The following is a 15,140-nucleotide window of genomic DNA, read 5'->3' on the forward strand; positions in this document are numbered from 1 at the left end:
AAAATATAATAATTTATTATTATTGACTACAATAAAAAACAGTGAATTTTTTATTAACAGGACTCTTCCCACACCCACTTTTCTTCCCGACTTCATCTTGCATTCATGTGACTCTTATAACCAACATGCTTTTGAACTTCTACTTTTGCAGCTGATCAGATTGAATAGCTTTTCTTTTATTAATGTTACACATAAAACAGAACTTTTGTTCTAAATCATCAGCTTGTTAAGTATTTCCCACATTCTGAAATCATCTTAGTTCCTCATTCAAATATTTTTCAGCTTTACCTTTTCATCATTCTCTGGAACATTTTCCAAACTTTTCAACATGCTATGTTCTTTTGACCTAGAGCTAATTAAAAATGAATGTGCAGATAGGTTTGCTTGATTATATATTAAGTATATTTGGAATTCTCAGTGTTTCCATTTGTGATTTCTTGGAGTATGTTCTATATTTTTCAGTGATAGAAGTTGTCATTCTCTCTGTTTTCAGATTTTGATATCAGTATTTTATATTTCCGCTGAACTATTAGCCAAGTCCCCATAGTATAATCCCAATTTGTGTATTGTAGTCACTTTTATTCTCTTTTGCTAGACTGAGAAACAGACATACAATCTAAATGATTATAAAAAGGGAATTCATATGTCTCCAAATTTAATCTAAGCTTGTGAGACAGTGCTGTATTTCAATTTCTAGTCATTTCTTGTGTGTTTTTATTTTGAATCGCAGGTCTTTTTTTTAGTGTTTGTGTGTATCCATTGATTTTCAGTAGTTTATTCAACAAGATTGACCTATTCATTCTAGGACTTACAGAACAAATGTTACTCTGGGTGGTTTTATGGCCACATGTAAAAAACTAGATGATCTTTGTACTTTGCATTGAGATATACTTTGTCTTCTAGTGGCTAGTCTTATTTTTTGATTCCATTAAAAGCTTTGAAATGTTGAAATCTTTAATCAACTAATAGTTGTAATGGATGCATGCCAAATAAATTTATTACTATATGAAATAAATATGGCTTGGTCCAACAACTGGTGGCTGTCATTCTTGGTAACCCACAGTATCTATAAGGAAGTGATTTATAAAAATATTAAAATATTTTAATATTCTGTTTAGTCTGCAGCTTTTGTTAAAATCTTTTGTCATGTTTTAGTGCTGTGTGCTATACAATTAATTTCGGCAATAATTAGAACTTTCACTTAGAAGATTACTACTAGTATACTTAGAGTATACATGTAGATTAGTCTTATACCAAGAAGTTTCTAGACAGATTTTTGAACCTTTTTTTATTTATTTACTTATTTTTGAGGTACTGGAAATTGCACCCAGGGCCTAGAACATGCTAGGCAAACTGTCTACTACTGAGCTACTTCCCTAGCTCTTTCCATCTATTTTTTTAAAAATTTTTTTTTAGTCGTATTTTATTTATTTATTTTTATGTGGTGTTGAGGATTGAACCCAGTGCCTCACATGTGCTAGGCAAGCACTCTACCATTGAGCCATAACCCTAGCCCTCCATCTTTTTTATTTTGAGACAGGATCTTACTAAGTTGGGGAGGCTGGCCTTGAACTTGTGACCCTCCTGCCTTGGCCTCCTGAGTGGCTGGGAATATAGGCATATCTCACTCTACCCAACTGAATTTTATTTTCAAAGAAAGAATATTCTCCAAATATGGGTTATGAGGACTGTGGAATAAACAGGAATGTGATGTTATAATTTAATGAATCTTTTATATATTTTAGAAAATAATCTTTTGATTTTAGACTTTTATTGCCAAAGAGAAACTGTGAAGAGTTTTAAAGATGGTACTAAGATTTATTCTGTTGTTTAGTCATTTATTTAATACTTATTTTTAGAACACATAATCTCTGCTTTTGTAGAGCTTAATAAATTCTAATATAAATGAAATTTTACACATATGGGGGTAGTACTAAAGAGCACCATTGTAAGCAGGCAAGAAAGGAATAGAGGTAGGAGAGGAAGTTGGAAATTTTAAGAGCATGACTGGGGAAAGCCTCACTGAGAGGGTACTGTTTGATGAAAGGGCAGCCCACGTAAGGTCTGAGGAAAGAATATTGCAGATAGAAGGAACAGGCCAGAGGCCTTGAAGTGAGTGTGCCAGGTACATGTGAGAAGCAATGAGGAGGCCAGTGTTATAGTTCAGGCCAGCAAAGATTAATGATGGAAGACGAATGGGATGAGCTGTGTATTTCATGCAGGACTTGCAGATAAGACCATAGTAGCTTTTGTACAGAGCAGGATGAGAAGTGATTGGAGGGAGCAAAGGAGTTAGTGATCTCACTTTTGGTTTAACACTTTCACTGTAAAAGTCATTATGTTAAGAACAAATACCAGGAAGAGAGAAGCAGAAATAAGAAAATCAATTCAGAGGTATTGGCCCATCGAGTTGACAATGGATTTGGAGTAAGGTGGTTGAATTCTGGATACATTTGCCATGTGAGAAAAGGGGACGAATTAAGGACGCCTCCTCAAATTCAGAGCTTTAACAATTTCAAGGATGTAATTACCATTAACAGAGGATAGGAGGGAGCAAGATTTGTAGGAAATAACAGGTGTTCAATTTTGGATATGTTTGAAATGAGACATTCAAGAAGAAATGTGGAATAAATAGGTGGATTAGTTTTATCAGTCTGGATTTCAGAAGAGATGTCAAGGATGGAAATAAAATGCACATAGATAAAATCTGAAGCAGTAAGACTGGATGGGCTCCCTTATTGAGTAGGAGTTTCTTAGATCTCATCAAAAGGAAAGACTGAGAAATAACTCCTTATGTGTTTCAACATTTAGACCAGAAAAGCCAGAGTCTGCATAAGAGGAACAGCCAGAAAGGCAAGAGGAAGACCAAGTGTTTGGAAGCAGTGAGTGATCAGCTTTGTAAGGATGCTGCTGAGAGGTTAAGTTAGTTGAGAAATGACCATTGATGTTAGCAATATGATGTGGGTGAGTGGTCTTTGGTAGTCTTGAATGATGGTTTCAGTGCAGTGGTGGTGAGATAACCTGATTGAGATGGATTTAGGAGATCATGGTAGACAGGTAACTTCCTAAGGAGTTTTGCTCCAGAAATTCTTCCTTCCTATGTCAGTCTTTCCTTCATTGCTGCATCTTTACCCTCAGTATCTAAGCTTGTTGTTTTTCTTTTCATTGGAAAAAAAAGAAAAAGAAAAGAGAAATGTAGAGACAGCAGGAATAAATGGGAAAGGACAGGATGTGGGTCGTCCCCCTTTTTATAATGAAAGGGTTAATAACATGCTTGTATACTGATGAGAAAGATTCAGCAGTGAGGGGGAAAATGGTCCTAAATAGGTAAGAAAGGACTGGTCCCAGAAGTAGATTCAGTTTATCTTTCATAAAACATGAAAAGGATAGTGCCTGGACAGATACTGTCTAGTGGGAATCGTGGAAATTTTCTTCTGACTCTGTTTTCTCTTAAATAGGAAGTAAGGTTGTCTGTTGAGCATAAGACTGTGGATTGGAGGAATGAGGAGAGAGAACTAATAGAACTAATCTTCTATGAGCTTATGGTATATTTTGTGGGTATTGGAATTACCATAACTTATAAATATTGAAGATAGCGACAGTGAGGCTGAAGTTAAGATCTTTGTGAAACAAGAGGTTGCGTGCTCAGGAACAGTGAATGCCTGCAGTTAATGGGAAGTATAAACTTCTGTGACATTTAAAACTGCGGTGTTTGTGAAGGGAGAGTGAAGGACATGCACCCATTCTAAGCTGCCCTGGTGGTGGTATTTGAGAGTGCTGTAAGGGATGGCAGTGTTGTGTGGAAAACCTAGGCTAAAGCAAAGTGGCAGAGTTGAGATACAGATCTTGTTGGTTGACTGACTTTGGGGAACAGTGAAAGGGTTTCAGGAAACTGGGAAAAGGGGTCAGAAAAGAAGGGATTAAATATATAGTTTGGAAAGAGAAAATCATAGAGCAATTTTGGATGTATACTGGAAGAGGATGATTATCCTAAATAAAAAAGAGCGTGCAATGAAAATAGCAAAGGTAAAGACTGTTTTAGTTGTACACTGGTGTATCATGAGCAAACAGAAGAATTTTTTTGTTTCCTTGTCTGCAACATTCTAAGAATAAGGCTATTTTCATTATTTAGACCTAGTGTTGTAAATTGAATGGCTTGTTTTGATTGTATGTTTTCCATGGTACCTTTGGTAAAGGTTGAAATGACTGTCAAATGAATTTCTTGACAAATATATGGCACATTAAGTTTGATCTCTGTGGCAGATTAAGCACAGCTTAAATTAATGAGTAAAAAAGTCACCATTAGTTGTGAATGCATGAGTTATATCTTCTTAAAAGTGAAAATTTTTAATGCATCTTATATTTTATCAGGTTGCAGTATTTTACAGAGCTAGCCCAAGACACAAGATGAAAATTATCAAGGTAGGTGTCTAAAAATCAGATTGCTTAATTTCTCTATATAAAATGCTGCTACTTTGTTTTTTGTTATATTTGCATTACAAGGAGTATTGATAGAGCCCCAAAGTCAGAAGTATTGTAAAGCAAAACAGTCATCGCTTTCAAGAGCTTGATGTGGAAACACTAACAGAGAATTTTATTGGGAGGATGTGGAAGAAAACTCTATGAAATATCTGCAAATATGGCCATCTTTAAACAGTTAAATAGTGTAGCAGTATATTCTGACAGAGATCCATAGCCAAATCATCCCAATGTGAATGATGATAATTAGTTAAAAACTGAATAAATATAAGAAAAAAGCATTATAAGAGTGTGAACAGTATTTAAAATGCTATGGTTACTTAGATTAAACCATCAAATGTAGCCATGCATTGCTTAATAATAGGGCTATGTTCTAGAAATGTATTATTAAAATGAATCATCCCCCCACTGTTTGAATATCATGAGTATAATTAAACTTAGATGGTGTAGGCCAGAGCATGGCTTTTTTTTTTTTTTTTTTTTTAATACCATGGATTGAACCTAGGGTCACTTAACCACTGAGGCACATTCCAGCTCTTTTTTTTTTTTTGTATTTTATTTAGAGACTGGGTCTTGCTGATTTGCTTAGGGTCTCTCTAAATTGCTGAGCCTGGCTTTGAACTTGCAATCCTTCTGTCTCAGCCTCCTGAGCTGCTGAGATTACAGGAGTGCACCACCCTGCCAGGCTCAGCATGTCCTCTTAATGCAGTCAAGAGATGTGTTAAACACAGGGGTGTGACACACCAAACTTGTTTTTTTTTTTTTTTTTTTAAGTAGTAGTATCCTCTAAAATAGTGATTGAAAGTATAGTAAATGTATAAACCAGTCATTTATTGTTATTATCAGGTATAGTGTTGTAAATTATATGCTGTATTTTTTATATAACTGTCAGCACAGGTTTATATTAGCTTTACCATAAACATGAATAATGTGTTGTGCGACAATATTATGAGGACTTAGATGCTAATAGTCATTATAAATTCTTCGGCTCCATCCACTATGGTATATGTGAATATTATGTAGCACATTTCTGTAAATAAAAGTAACTGTCATAGTATTCAATGGGCTTAATTTATTAATGATGATAAACAGCTATTGTATATAGTTTTTCAGTTTTAGCACTTTTGACATTTGGACTAGATAATTCTTGGTAGTGAGGGGCTGTCTTGTGTATTGTAGAATGTTTCACAGCATTCTCAGCTGCTACTGGCTAGGTGCTGGTGGCATCCTCCAAACCAAGACAATCAAAAATACCTTCAAATATTGTTAGATTTCCTTGAGGAGACAAAATTGTCTCGCTGAGAATCATATATAGTTCATCTACTTAGATATAGTTCTCACAAATGGAAATATTAATAACAACTTTTCCTAAGCTTTATCCTATTAAAAACTCCACATATTTAAGCTTATTGAAAAATGGATTGATTGGATTATTTCTGTAAAAGAATAGTTGAGAGTGCTTGTTTAGCCCATTATTGTATGGGAACAACTTTATCATCAGGATTCTTCCCTCCACTCTGTTCCGGTTCCTCTTTAGTCTCTACAGAAGAATGGGTCGGTTGTGGCCATGACAGGAGATGGAGTAAATGATGCAGTTGCTCTGAAGGCTGCAGATATTGGAGTTGCAATGGGCCAGACTGGGACAGATGTTTGCAAAGAGGCAGCCGATATGATCCTGGTGGATGATGATTTCCAAACCATAATGTAAGCTTTGTTTCAGTGAATGCATATAAGAGAATCTTATTCTATCCTTTTCTACATCTTATCCACAGATAATTCAACTGGAAAAGAATTAGTATTTAAACATTGACCAAGTTTCTAATTTCTAGACCAAATCATGTTTCTAGATAAATCATGTTTTCTGGCCTAATGTGTAGTTCTAGAGAAGATGATCTGTATGGATTAAACAGACATAATAAATGGTTAGTCCTTATCTTTTAAGAAAGTGAGTGCCAGTGAAGTGTCACATTGTTCTGGGCACTAAAAACAATGGTACAACAGTGAACCTTCATTAGGGGTTTTTATTTTAGTTAAATTCAGGTTCTTAGAAATGTGCATATACATGACCTTACAGTAAGTATTAAAAATTATAAAATTCACACCCATACTTATTTCCTTATAACAGTAGTTGTTCATGTTGTTCTCATTTCATGACATAATTTGTTAAATTTGAATAGTTTTGTTTCATCCATAGTTTCCAATTGATGTAAGACTGCAGTTTAATACCCTGTGGAGTCAGTTTCACAGTGGTTAGGTGGAGATCATGTTAATTTCAACCTCTTAGATGACCGAACCTTGCTCATTTCAATGTCAAATTATAAGTCCCTGTCCCAGGATGCTTTATTATCCAATAGTATTCTAAAGTGATGTACTTGAGAGTGGGAGTTCAGAACTGGGAGCATTGCCAAGCTCTTATAAAAATGTTTTTTTTTCCTCTCTCCCTACTTAGAGTTATATAAAAATCTGGGAAGAAAGGAGTTGTTAAAAAAAAAAATACCTATTTTCCTGGATTGAGCCAATTGAAAGAATTTATGAGTTTTTGTAAATTAATGTTCTTTAATTCCTCTATAGTGTGTAGCGTATATACTTGTGTGTAGGAACAACAGATAGCTTAAATTCCATAATTCTTACATAGCTCATTGATGTTTAATTCCTGATATATATTAATAAGAAAAATGAGCTTAGAGACATAGAGATGATTATCATTTTAGTATTTTAAATGTATAGCATTATGTGTAGAGGCAGTTTATTATTTTAATGTTCAAATGTCTTTAATAAGATGTATTAAAATTAATAAGAAATATAATGAAGTTAGCTTAGATAGATCTCAGCATTTTGATTTTAGTTCATTGGTAAAATATATGTTTCCATATTCTAATCTTAATTATGTGTAGAAAATATTAGATTTTCTGTCTTTTATTTATTTGTTTTTGGTAATAGAGATTGAACACGGGTATTTTACCACTGAGTTACATCTTCAGCCCTTTTTGTTTTGAGACGGGTCTTGCTAAATTGCTTAGGGCATCACTAAGTTGCTGAGGCTGGTCTGGAACTTGGGATCCTTGACTCCCAAGTTGTTTGGATTGCAGGTGTGTGCCACCATGCCTGGCTTAATAATTTATTTTTTAAATTGATTCTTTTAAATTTAAAAATTGATATTTTTTAAATTGTAGTAGGTATTGAAAATCATTTAGAGATGACTTAAAAGCATGCAAGAGAATATGTAAACATATGCAAATACTGTGAAATTTTATATAGGGAATAGGAATTTTTATATATTAGTTGGAAATTTATTCTCAAAATAGCTTCACAGTCTTTTAGTACAGAAGTAGCTTTATTTTTATATGAAGTTTTTCATTTTATCTTTACTTTTAAAATTTCAGGTCTGCAATTGAAGAGGGTAAAGGAATTTATAACAACATAAAAAATTTTGTTAGATTTCAACTGAGCACGTAAGTTTGCAAGATATTTGTAACCCATGGGTCTTCTAGATAAACTATAGGAAAGTAGAACATACCTAGAAACTTCTGTGTATTTCTGCAGGGTTTTTGTAAGTAAGTTTTCTAAAGAGAGAATTAACTATACAGAAATGGCATGCTAAGTGGACTCTAAATATGATAATTAAATGTTTCTGTCATCATCAAAATATTTTGTTAACTCATTTTATCTGCAGTTTCCACATTTGTGGTCAAGTATGTATAGAAAATATTTGGAAAAAATTGTGTACTGAAAATCTATAGACTTTCCTCCTTGTTTTTATACTGGAAATAATACAGTACAACAAAAATTTATATAGCATTACATTGTAGTAGGTATTGAAAATCATCTAGAGATGACTTAAAGCATGCAAGAGAATATGTAAACCTATGTGCAAATACTGTGAAATTTTTTATAGGGAATGGGAATTTGGTATTTCAGGGATTTCTAGAAACAACCCCCCATGGATACTGAGGAATTTGTTTAATAACTTCTGAAATATAAGGAGTGGAATGGGTCATATCTCAGTGTTTCTTCTTAGGGTTTTTTTTAAAAAAATAGTAGTGGTTTTCTGTAGCCAAAAAGAAAACAGTAGAATATTGGTGAAACTGTTACATAGATTTAAAAAATTTCCCCTCTTTGCTGTTGTTAAACATATTTTTCTAAATAATGTTAGATTTTAAAAGTTCACATGAATGAAGCATAGGTTACTTCTTTTAAAATTACAGTAGTAACATAAGCTTTTTGAATGGTAGAAAATAAATATTACCACAGACTCAATAGGAAATTTACTCTGCTGACAGATTAAATGACTCTCTTTTTCAACAGGAGTATAGCAGCATTGACTTTAATTTCATTGGCTACATTAATGAACTTTCCTAATCCTCTCAATGCAATGCAGATTTTGTGGATCAATATTATTATGGATGGACCCCCAGCTCAGAGGTAAGGTTTTTCGTGCTTGAACTAGAAAGATATGGAAATTGTGATGCCCTGATGTAAAATTTTATTGTGAATAATGTTGGAAATTTGCAGTAGCATATAAATTGTGTGATATGTGCATATTATTTATTCTCTTTGAATGTTTATTCATGCAGTATGGATCTGAAGCTTTATGCTGTGTCACACATATGCTTTGGTTGAAAACATATCAGAGAATAGATGCAGCCCCTGTCCTGTAGTAAGCTTTTTTATTGCTAAGAATGGAATGGAATGGAAAAACGTCTTGAGTTCGGCATCATTACCTAAGTTCTGTGTCAATACTAGAAACTTGGAAAGTATTGAAGGATTTGAGTATTTATTTTATTTTAGAATAATGGGGTAGTGGAGTGATATGTATCATTAGCCATTGCAATCTATCATCCTAGTCAAAACTCCATTTATGAAAGATATTGCAAAGCTCTTTTGGTAGGTCATACATTTGAAATAAATAAATTTACATGTAAATGAAATCGTGCAGTTTTTTGAAAGCCGATTGTCATTTGTCTATCAAACTGTACCAGATATGTAAGTGTAAAAGAGGAGAGAAATAGTGATAAAATCAATGATTGAGTTTTTTTTTTTTTTGAGAGGGGGTTGTTATGTTGATTTTGCTATCCATAAATGCTTGCGCTCAAGGAATCCTCACGTCAGGCCCGCCTTACATGGGACTATAGGTGTTTGCTGGTACAACTAGCAGTGGTTATTTTTGTCTAGATAATAGATAAGTTTTTATTTTTCTTTTTTTAAAAAATATTTATTTATTTTTAGTTGTAGTTGGGTACAATACCTTTATTTATTCATTTTTATGTGGTGCTGAGAATCGAACCCAGGGCCTCACACATGATAGGTGAGTGCTGTATCACTGAGCCACAATCCCAGCACCTAAGTTTTTCTTAAGATTCAACATTTTGTTTTTATAAAAAGGCATGTAGATTTCTGTACAATTAAATTTAGTTAGTTTTCAAAGTACAAATTCAGGCCTTAACACTTAAAGTAATTCATTTTTCTGTTTGCTTTTAAGTCTTGGAGTAGAACCAGTGGATAAAGATGTCATTCGTAAACCTCCTCGCAACTGGAAGGACAGCATTTTGACTAAAAATTTGATACTTAAAATACTTGTTTCATCAGTAATTATTGTTTGTGGGACTTTATTTGTCTTCTGGCGTGAGGTATATTCACTGGATAAATAGCTATATTATGCATTTTGTATGATAGGATTCTTAGTTATTTTGGTGTGTTATGTAGAAAGCTGGTGAGTTAAGAGACCTTTTTGAAAAAGTATGATAAAAGCATTTTAAGATTTGATTTCATTCTCTGGCTTAATAAAATTGTTGGCTTAGGAATTGAAATCATTTAAATTTGCAGAGCCATATGACACAATAAAAGTTAATACATGCAAATTTGAGCAGTAAAAAATCTGAGCATTTTATAGCTACTTTATTGTAATTAAATAATAAATGTCTTAATACTCAATATATAGTTCATGAAAAGTTTTTTTTTAACTTTTAATTATCTAGACTATAATTGTTCACTGGAAATTTAAGTAACTTGGATGTTTCACATCTTAGACTAAAGCTACTTATCATAATGGAAGGAATAACGTTTTGAAAGCATATATGGTCATTTGATTTAGCATTGAGAGTCATTTTGTTTTTTTCCTCTTGACAGCTGCGAGACAATGTTATCACACCTCGAGACACAACAATGACGTTCACATGCTTTGTGTTTTTTGACATGTTTAATGCACTAAGTTCCAGATCTCAGGTATGCGTCATTGATCTTAGCTGATTGGCCCAACTGAGTAGAGCTTCTTTTCTTACTGAGTGAGGCAAGGAGTATGGGCTTTTAGCTTTGCTTGGTTTTGTAGCCACAGATTACAGCCCCAGATACAGCCTTCTTACTAACTTGTGCCATTGGTGAACAATAAGGTTGAAGCATTTGGGGAGCTAAACCTTACCTTTAACTCAAAGATCAAAGCAAATCACAGATGTGTGTCTTTCTTCCTTTCTCTTAGAAGTTGTAGCTATAGATAGATTCAGGTTGACATTATGTCAACATAGGACAAACCTCATAGACTCTGCTAAGATGATATGTCTCATATATGCAGTAAGGACAAGAACAATTTGATTGCCTCACTCTGTCAGTGAGTCTAAGTTTAGCATACTTAATTTTGCTTTCCTTTACAAGTCTTACAGTAGGTGTGATTGCTACTTTTTGGTCTTAAAGTGTTTTAATAGAATATAATAGGTTAGAATCTTAAGGATACTTTTTTAGAGCATATTGTTCTTGAGAACTAGTTCTATTTGAGGCATTGACTGTTTATTTTAACTTAAAACACTTTATATATCCTTAACTGTATCTGTTACTATTTGCCATACTAGAACTTTGTAAGAATGGTGGATTGTCACTAATTTTGAGACTGTTATGAATAAGCCTTAGTATTTGTGTTTCTGTTTTATGAAACACAGTTTTACTTTTTCTGTATATACATTACTAGGTCCATTCTTCAAGATTTTACATTATCTTCTGCAGTGAATGGATAGGAAATACTTAGCAAAATATAAATTTTATTAGTGCTTTGGGATGCTGAAGTAAGTTTCCTTTCTTTTTATGGTTTCATTTATATAGTCTCACTCTTTTTAAGCAAGCCTTTTTTTGATAAATAAAAAGTTTGCTGTAAAATTTACCTTTCTTCTCTCTGAATTATTCCAAAGTAATAAATAGAATTAAGAGATTTTTTTTTGGTATTGGTAATATAGAATTCAGAGGTAATAAATGATACTAATTATTAAAAATTGAAATTAAGTATGAAAATAAACAAATTATTTGTATGAACAAAGAGTAATAATTGAACTCTTTGCTTTTCCAACAGACCAAATCTGTGTTTGAGATTGGACTCTGCAGTAATAAAATGTTTTGCTATGCAGTTCTTGGATCCATTATGGGACAATTACTAGTTATTTACTTCCCTCCACTTCAGAAGGTTTTTCAGACGGAGAGCCTAAGTATACTGGGTAAAAGATGTTATCTTTATATATTTTAGGTGAATTATATTTTACAGTGTTTGTGCTAATAATTCTTTTAAGATAGTAAAATGTGAAAGATAACTGCTGTGACCTGGAAAAAAAAGAGTGCTTCTTTTTTCATTTGGGGAAGTTCAAGGGAGTTATTCTCCTAACTCTAGGGATAAATTTGCAGTTTTTCCTTTTAATTTGTGGTAATGCAGGTTAAACCCAGGACAAAAACTCTAATAACATTGAGCTACATCCTTAGGCCTTATTTTATTTCGAGGTAGAATCTTGCTTAGTTGCCCAGGCTAGCCTTGAACTTGTGATCCTTTTGCCTAAGCCTCCTGAGTCGCTGGGATTACAGGTGTACACCACTGTGTCTGGCCTGTTTTTTTCTTTTTTACAGATTTTTAATTGTTATAAAATCATATTTAATGATTCTGAAATACAGCAAACCAAAACATATTATAAATTAGTTAGCCAGGCACTGTGGTGTACTCCTATAATCCCAGCGGCTCTGGAGGCTTAGGCAGGAGGATTATAAATTCAAAGCCAGCCTCAATAATCTAGTGAAGGCCCTAAGCAACTTAGTGAGACCCTGTCTCCAAGAAACAAAGGGGTGGGTGGGTGGAGTGGCTTAGGATGTGTCTCAGTATTTAAGCAAATTCCTGGTATCCAAAAAAAATAATTGTAGCTTATAACTTTTTCCCATCTTATAAGAAGAAAGAACTAGATGTAATGTCAGTAAAAACAAATTTTTTTTGTTTAAAATTCTAATTTTTGATAACTGATCTTGTTATTTTTGTTCATTCTTATTTCATGAAATATCAGTTTGGTCCTGAAAGCATAAAGTTTTATAATTCTATGAATTACACTTATTTTTTCATATACCGCGCATTAAACATGAACTACAGAACGTTTAAAAAATTCATTTTCTTGAGACTGGGGTTGTGGCTTAGTGGTAGGGGCCTCTCCTGACATATGTATTTGATCCTTAGCACCACTAAAAATAAATAAAGTCATTTGTCCATCTATAACTAAAAACAGATATTAAAATTTTTTAAAAAATTTATTTTCCTGGGCTGGAATTATTGCTTAGTGGTAGAGCACTTAACTAGCTTGTGTAAGGCACTGGGTTTGGTCCTCAATACCACATAAAAATAAATAAAATAAAGGTATTGTGTCCATCTACTAACTGAAAAAAATATTTTAAAAATTCATTTTTCTATGTAAGTTTGAGGAATAAAGAATATTTAATGGGAATGCTATCTTTAATTCTTGGGTTTTAAAGTTAATTTAAAAAGTTATAATATCTCACTTTATTTTTTGGTGTAAGTTAACATTTACTTTAAAATTGAACTTTTAAAATTTCATTATTTTAATTTCATATCCAAATTGCTTCCTTTAAAAACTGCTTTAAGCATTTTTAAAAGCAATTAAAAAGAATTGAGATAGTGTGGATACTGTTGGAATAGTCTTTTAGGCTTTGAAGTTGAACATATTGCTGCAGAATATTTAATTTTCAGATAGGTATTTTCAGTCAAATTGGTTACTACTTCTTGAGTAGTAGTACTTTTTAAAAGAATGGTGAGGGTAATGATATTTTCTTCATGAAATAATTGTGAAAAATATATTTTTAAAACTGTGGTAAAATTAGAAAAATGTAAGCTGCTAGCCTTGTGACTCTAAGTGTCAAAGATTTGTAAAACCCACCTTATTTTCTCTTGCAGATCTGTTGTTTCTTTTGGGTCTCACCTCTTCAGTGTGCATAGTGTCAGAAATTATAAAGAAGGTTGAAAGGAGCAGGGAAAAGATCCAGAAGCATGTTAGTTCGACATCGTCGTCTTTTCTTGAAGTATGATGCATATTGCATTCTTTTATTTGCAAACTAGGAATTGCAGTCTGAGGATCATTTAGAAGGGCAAGTTCAAGAGGATAATGAAGATTTGAGAACTTTTAAACTTTTCATTGACTAAAATGAACATTAATGTTAAAGACTTGATTTGAAACTTTATCCTGCTGGCAGTCCCAAATGAAATTATGCAACTTTGATAACATATTCCTTGATTTAAATTAATTGGCTTTTGCAATTGAGTGAGATTTTATAAAGCATATGGGGCAGTAACTTAATTAAAAAAAAGAGGAAAAACATAAACCACCTTCTGCACTTAAACAAGTCTAACGTACAAATACACTATCTATCTTAGATAGATATAAATATTTTTTTTATTTTTAAATATTGTACTATTTATGGTGGTGGGGCTTTCTTACTAATACACAAATAAATTTAATCATTTCAAAAGGCATTCTATTTGATTTAGAAGTCGATTCCCAGGAATGCCATATTTCAGCTACTGTATGTCCTTTTTCCTGCAACGTAAGCAGCTCAGATACCTTGTGCTACCATTTTTGTATTTCAGGTTTTTTGCACAGGATGTGACCACTGTCAGATCACTGTTCTTTTCTTTCTTTTTGTGATTGAAAAGCATATACTGCAATTTGAAGTAAATGTTTGCTTTTCTTAGTGTAAATGGTTGCTGCTTTGTTTTTTAAATTAAGGTGTAAGTCTTTGGTTTAGCAGAATTAATGCAAGGCTATAAAGTGGCATTCTGGTTACAGTAACAGTATCTGTAGTTGAAATAGACAAAAACATTTGAGAGTGGAATGAAATTTATAATGAATTTTATTAACATATCTCCTTTTTGAGTTAAATACAAATATATACTTTGTCAAATATCATCATCCTCTAAATATAAATCTAATTCAGCTGAATAACTGAATTTTATTATTTTTACTATTTTGTATGTATATTTTTAAGTACATTTCTTAGGAAGTATAGACTACTATACTAAAAGAATAAAAAGTCCCAACCTGGTAGGTGGTTTATGAACCAGGGCATTCAGGGAAGATCCCTTGCTGGCTTGCTCTTCATACATCTTCTAGGCAGCTTCTTTGGCATCGGTTGTAGCACAATCCTGAATCTGTCCCTTCTACTTCCACCATTGTTCTCTATCTTCTTTTTGTTTTACTGGCTTGCTAGAGAAACAGATGTATCTTCTTTGCATAATGCCATCAGATTTTATAAAAGCTTGATAGGTGTAACTAATTTTGTTTTGAATGTGTAGCAAATTTGGGCCAAAAATTCAAAACCAGATATCCATTCTCCTGTTGAATATTTCTCTGTATAAAGAGAAA

The 15,140-nt window shown here is 32.9% G+C and overlaps 1 protein-coding gene across 1 annotated transcript in view; it reads left to right on the forward strand.

Annotated features, from left to right (window-relative positions):
* Atp2c1 (ATPase secretory pathway Ca2+ transporting 1) overlaps nt 1–14,467 on the forward strand; it is a 117,813-nt gene extending 103,346 nt beyond the window's left edge. The window contains exons 20-27 of the mRNA XM_026383917.2: nt 4,372–4,422; nt 6,017–6,183; nt 7,863–7,931; nt 8,785–8,901; nt 9,959–10,106; nt 10,606–10,701; nt 11,810–11,951; nt 13,676–14,467. Coding sequence (XP_026239702.1) covers nt 4,372–4,422; nt 6,017–6,183; nt 7,863–7,931; nt 8,785–8,901; nt 9,959–10,106; nt 10,606–10,701; nt 11,810–11,951; nt 13,676–13,806 — 921 coding nt within the window. The 3' untranslated portion in view covers nt 13,807–14,467. The remainder of the gene's footprint in view (nt 1–4,371; nt 4,423–6,016; nt 6,184–7,862; nt 7,932–8,784; nt 8,902–9,958; nt 10,107–10,605; nt 10,702–11,809; nt 11,952–13,675) is intronic.
* Nucleotides 14,468–15,140: the final 673 nt, after the last annotated feature.

The sequence above is a fragment of the Urocitellus parryii genome, chromosome 2 (assembly GCF_045843805.1).
Source record: "Urocitellus parryii isolate mUroPar1 chromosome 2, mUroPar1.hap1, whole genome shotgun sequence".
In the NCBI taxonomy this organism is placed as follows: domain Eukaryota; kingdom Metazoa; phylum Chordata; class Mammalia; order Rodentia; family Sciuridae; genus Urocitellus; species Urocitellus parryii.